At 39.2% G+C, this 6,387-nt stretch overlaps 1 protein-coding gene across 2 annotated transcripts in view; it reads left to right on the top strand.

Annotated features, from left to right (window-relative positions):
* Positions 1-2,538, top strand: part of ssbp3a (single stranded DNA binding protein 3a) — a 61,540-nt gene extending 59,002 nt beyond the window's left edge. For both annotated transcript variants that reach the window (XM_036556246.1, XM_036556247.1), the window contains 2 exons: positions 35-136; positions 2,173-2,538. In XM_036556246.1, the coding sequence (XP_036412139.1) occupies positions 35-136; positions 2,173-2,202 (132 nt within the window). In that variant the 3' untranslated portion in view covers positions 2,203-2,538. The remainder of the gene's footprint in view (positions 1-34; positions 137-2,172) is intronic.
* The last annotated feature ends 3,849 nt before the right edge of the window (positions 2,539-6,387 follow it).

Here is a 6,387-nt window from a genome sequence, read left to right on the forward strand (position 1 = left end):
GCTTGATTTGTACTCTGTATTTTATTTATTATAGAATTCTCCGAATAACCTGAGCAGCCTGAGTAACCCGCCTGGTACTCCGAGGGACGACAGCGATTTAGGAGGGAACTTCCTGCACTCTTTCCAAAACGAGAATGTGAGTAAAGATGTACTGACAATAACAATCCCATATGGAAAAAAATATATGGACACACAGCGATCAGGAATAACATTATGACCACCTCCTTGTTTCTACGCTCATTGTCCATTTTATCAGCTCCACTTACTATATAGGTGCACTTTGTAGTTCTACAGTTACAGACTGTAGTCCATCTGTTTCTCTGCATAATACTTTGTTAGCCCCCTTTTACCCTGTTCTTCAGTGGTCAGGACCCCCATGGACCCTCACAGAGCAGGTACTATTTGGGTGGTGGATCATTCTCAGCACTGCAGTGACACTGACGTGGTGGTGGTGTGTTAGTGTGTGTTGCGCTGGTCTGAGTGGATCAGACACAGCAGTGCTGCTGGAGTTTTAAATCACTGTCCACTCACTGTCCACTCTATTAGACACTCCTACCTTGTCAGTCCACCTTGTAGATGTAAAGTCAGAGACGATAGCTCATCTGCTGCTGCGCAGTTTGTGTTGGTCATCCTCTAGTCCTTCATCAGTGTTCACAGAACGCTGCCCACAGGACGCTGTTGTCTGGATATTTTTGGTTGGTGGACTATTCTCAGTCCAGCAGCGACACTGAGGTGTTTAAAAACTCCAGCAGCACTGCTGTGTCTGATCCACTCAGACCAGCACAACACACACTAACTTTCTGTATATTTGAAATATATGTCAAATAAATTGCTGTCCATGCCGAAATACATTCCAAACACTAACATATATTTCAGAATATGTTGCCTTATTTAGCAAATATATTTTAAATTGTATGTTTTCGTTGGGAACTGTGCGATGAATGGATTTTTAAAAATATGTTTAGGGCCAAAAGCGTATCTCGAAGCTATTGTAAAGTGTCTGTGAGGTGGAGTGTAGAGGCATTAAACGCTTCAGACGTCTGGTTCCTATCACCACCACTGTGAACTATTCTGACTTCTTCAATGGAGCATTTTACACCAAACCACTCTGAATGACTCTGTTTACAACGGATTGAATTATGCAGAAAAAAACACTGGAATTCTGCTTGATAATTTCATTGTGTCATATGCATCTTTCTGTATAAGCAGATATAAGCAGAATCATTAACCCCTTAAAATCCCAGCCTTATTACATACTAAGGCTTATTATTCAGTAACTACAGTGACTTCAGTGCAAACCGGTTGAGCTGTTCTTAGATTATAGAAGTGTATAATAAAACTTCGGGCCCAGTTTAAGCGATTAATGACAAAATCGTGCAGAAATTTGGAAAAATCAGTGGAATCAGTAGAGTTGAATTGTGAGGCAATAAAAATGTGACTCAAGTCCGACTCACTGACTCAAGTCCATCTCTGCTAATTGGTCATGAATAAGCTTCCATTACTTGTTATCTACATTCAGACACATAGCTGACTGACTACATTTGGGCTAAGAAATTATAGGGCTCATTTCATCGTGAACTGGTTCTTCATATTGATGGAGAATGGGCTGAAGATGGTGCTACATAGAACCTTTTTGAAAAGGGTTCTATATAGCACCAAAAGGGTTCTTCTGTTGTTACGATGTCAAGCTTGTAACAATAGCAAAACCCTTTTTGGTGCTATCCATCAACATGAAGAACGATTTCATCATGCAAAGAACCATTTAAGCATGCGAAGGGCTCTTTGAGTGTCCATGGTTCTAAATAGAACCATTGCCTTTATTAAAGAACCCTATTTAAGAGTGTGGGTGGAGCTGGTAATGGTGCGAATCATTGACTGGTCAAACACAGTCATCAAAGAATCACCACACTGAGAACCACATAACAGATTTCTCAGCAACAACAATGAAGAAGCTTCAGCTTCTGATTTACCTTTAACTGCATTAGTTTTTATGTAAAGAGTCACTGACCACTGTGTGATGATTGTGTTTGACCAGTCAGTGATTTGCACCATTACCAGCTCCAACCACACAGTTGTATGTAAAGGTCTGAAGGAAGGAATGCAGCATAAATATGACCTTTCACTGAAGTATCACTTTAAAATGTCCTTATTTTACCTTTATTTTGTCTTCAGTATTCCCCAACGATGACCATGAGCGTGTGATCAGCGCTCCGTAGTGGCCCAGAACCACAGAGAGAGCCGAGAACATCAGAGAACCAGAGACGATTCTGACAGCAGGCTGACATACCAGTGAGAACAACTTATAAAAACTCCCGGATCTCAACATGGCCAACATATCGAACATATCGTCTTCAGGACAGGGTGGACTGGTCGATCTTTTGTACAGCAGTTTTTCTTTGTTTGCGTTTTTTTATGGATATTTTATTTGAAAGTCAGATGCGGTCGCTATGGTGCTGGACCTCTTCGAAAGCCATCATTGGACCAGCGCAGCGGACGAGACCAAAAAAAAAGAAATAAAAGAACTTTATAATTTAACCACAACATTCCAGTAGACTACCTGAGGATGCCTTCGTCTCTGTCCAGAACCTTCTTGGATTTTTTTCCGTCTGCATCCCTTTTACAGCTGCCTTCAGTCTGTGTCCTTTTTGGGCTCCCTTTTCTCTCTTTTACTCTCAGCACTCCTTAAGTCAGTCCGATTCAGCAGAGGAGCACCAGAGACTGTGTCTGAGAGACGGATGGACCACCGGGAAAGATGACCTCTCCCATTATGTGTGTTGTTAGTTTATCACTTCCATTTAAATGTAATAGACTTACAAGCTACTTTCTGTTTGTTTTTTGCAGTTAATGTGAACTGTTTTTAGATTTGTTCATGAATTTTATAGTCCTTTCTTATATCGTTATGTGTGCGATTGACCTGATAATTTATCTTATGCTCACCTGAATACAAATTTGGACACAATAAGGTGTAAAAAAAGAGGTTTGGCCGGGAAGAGCTTCACATTTCTCTGCTAGCAAATAAAACTGACTAAGTGCCGTCACAGTCCACAACCCTGTATTATTTAGTTTCATAGCTATTCTTGCAAAACACTGGAAAAATTCCATTAAAAACTCAAATTTGGTCAAAATATCTAATTATAACAGTCAGTTTTCAGTTTAAAATGCTGCTCCACTGAACTTTAATTTGTTGTAACTAATCAATACTAGGCGGGTTGGCAAATTGGCCACTGTGCATCTTCCATACAAGAAATGAAATGCTTGAAATTAATAAAGCACACAATGGCCCAGTCCCATTTCACCCCTCACCCCTACCACTCAGCCCTTACCCCTCTGTTTTGCACGTTCAGGTCTAGGGGTAGTTTGTCCCGATTCTTGTTGAGATAGAGGGGTAGGGCGGAGTGTTGGGGCTACATGGCCCTCCAAACAGGGGTTTTTCAGAGACTCCAAACAGAGAGTTATGAGAAAGAAAAGATGGAGCACAAGTGACCAAAGAAACACACAAATATGAGAATTTTCTCTGTTAAAAATTACGATAATCACTGTTTTATCTTAGTTTAAGGTTGTTTTAATGGTCCTTTTCTTCATAACAAGCATAGAAAATCACTAGTAGTTTTCTGATGTTTCTGATTTTCCGTTCCACCTTAAATGGTGCAGCAGTTACATTCTGGCACCTCAGGCGTGAAACCTGCTGCTCCATTTAAGGTGGAACGGGAGAATTTAAACAAGAAGCTGATGAATATCTGATTTCAGCCTCATATCACTGAAGAATTAGCGGTGGGTGATAATAAATAATTGCCCCCCTCTTTGAAGGCATATGATGCCCTAAATGTAACTAAAGCCCAGCAGTGAGGAGCTGAACTTTACCCTCCTCTGCTGTCACTGCAGACTGGCAGCGTCGCCTACAGAGCAGCGCCAGTAGCCGTTAATGAAGTAATGCTCTTTTTATTTGAGGGTCTCATTTCAGAGTGGAAGATTTCAGGCACTACCCGTTGTAACTCCGGGGGCAAGGCGACACTCGCAAACAAGGGGTAGGGGTCAAAATAAGAAATGGGTTTGGGCCTAAATATTGTCAAAAAGAGCCGAGTGCCACAGTTTCTCATTAGGTTGAATGAGATTTTTGCCAGTTCTGTAAACTGTTGTCCAACCTAGCAACAGTTGCTACGAAACAGTTCATGAACAGATCAACTAAACCTTAGTTTAGAGTTGTCATGTGTCAGGAACTCAAGGGCAAATGAGGTTCTAACCTCAATTTAAATGGACTCAGTCTTCTCTATTGGCGTTTTTCCACCGGGCAGTAAAGTACAGCATTAAGTCTGAATCCAGAACTATGCATTTAAAGAGATGGTTCTTCAAGGCTTCTTTAAGAAAGGCAATGGTGCTATTTAGAACCATGAGTCCTATATTGAACCATTTGCATGCTTACATGGTTCTTTGCAAGAAATGTTTCATCAGATTCATGGAGAATGTGTAGCATATGATTCTAGACGGCACCAATAAGGGTTCTTCTTTTGTTACAAGCTTGGCATCTTAACAAGAGAAGAACTCTTTTTGGTGCTATATAGAACAATATACAACATTCTCCATCAATCTGAAGAACCATTTAATCGTGAAATCGGTCTATATAGAACTCATGGTTCTAAACAGAACCATTGCCTATACTAAAGAACCCTTTTTAAGAGTGTATCTGTACCTGTTTGAGGACCCGTGTCTCCCACCACATATCAGTTTTCTCATGTGGTTCTACAGCCCCACACAGAGAGCAGCAATGAAGAAGCTTCAGCTTCTGATTTACCTTTAACTGCGTTTGATTTAAGGTAAAGTCACTGACCAGTTCTAGTTAGCTTGTGTTTTTTTCAGAAATAGTGGTCAGCTGACTCCAGTATGGTGATACTGTAATGATTTGCACCATTACTGGCTCCACCCACACAGTTGAATGTAAAAGTTTGAACATCTTCAGTCAAATGACTGAAAATCTACAGAACATAAGTGAAAATGAACACATTCTGTAGAGAGAACACTGAAATATGACGTTTTTAGCAAATTTAATGCACCATTTCTATTTGTTTGTTTAGAGAAAACACCTAAATATGGCATTTTTATCAAATTTAATGCACTATTTCTATTTGTTTAGAGAAAACACAAATATGGCATTTTTAGCAAATTTAATGCACCATTTCCATTTGTTTATTGAGAGAAAACACCTAAATATGGCATTTTTATCAAATTTAATGCACTATTTCTATTTGTTTAGAGAAAACACCTAAATATGGCATTTTTAGCTAATTTAATGCACCATTTCTATTTATTGAGAGAAAACACCTAAATAAGACATTTTTAGCTAATTTAATGTGCCATTTCTATTTGTTGAGTTTAAATGGAAAAAATTAAAAAACATACAATATGTGGTATAACTTTTTTTTACAGTGTTCTCTTTAGAGGATGTGTTGACTTTTCACTTAGACAAGCAACAAGACATCATTTGGCCAAGGGTGCCCGAACTTTTGCACACGACTGTATATTCCAGCTTGTCACCACAGCAAGGTGCAACCAAATTGAGCCGTATTGTACGGTACGGTTCACTCAGCAGTGATAATGATGATAAACTGCGATTTAGAACTGTACTGTATCATACTTTAATGCACTGCCTGGTGGAAAAACACCACCTGTTCATTTCTGGCATGTTAATCATGTACATGTCTGTGGATGAGAAGCAGCAGTAAGGTTGGGTTATGAGTGCAGTACAGTATGTTTGAAGGCTCAAAGAGACTCTGGAATCATTTTCAAATCAGAATCATCTTATTTTTATGCTGAAATGTGCATTGAATTGACTTGATTTACATAATTTACACAAACAAAATAATATTACATCAACACAGTTTTGTCTTTCAGTGTACTTTTGGAAATAATTCTGTTGATGTGTTGATGAATCGAGTAAATTGAGTGCAGCTCTCACGGTTCGCTTTCCTTTCTTTCTTATCTTAATTCACAGATTGAAATATTGTCTTCTCAGGAGATCGAATGCTTGTCTCTACTGTCGCCAGTAATCTGCTATCATGTGTTGATAAGTGCTTTCTTCCCGTCCTTACGTTCTTATCCGCGTCGAAGGAAGTGCACCAGACAGCGACAGACGATTAAATTTGATCTATTTTGATACGTTTGTTATCTCTACGAAGCTTTCGTCTTTCCTGAAGCTGTTCTAGAGCTACAACGCCTCTCTGGACCTATAGCATCTGCTGTATTATATTTTTCTGCCATAAGAATGTATATTGTTTACACTGTTCATCTGAAACAAAGCTAAGCAGAAACATAAGAATGACTAGTTACATTTTACTGATTAAATTATTTTACCATCCATATGAATCTGATAATGAATGCAACTCAGTTTTCCTG

The sequence above is a fragment of the Colossoma macropomum genome, unplaced genomic scaffold, assembly GCF_904425465.1.
Source record: "Colossoma macropomum unplaced genomic scaffold, Colossoma_macropomum, whole genome shotgun sequence".
NCBI lineage: Eukaryota > Metazoa > Chordata > Actinopteri > Characiformes > Serrasalmidae > Colossoma > Colossoma macropomum.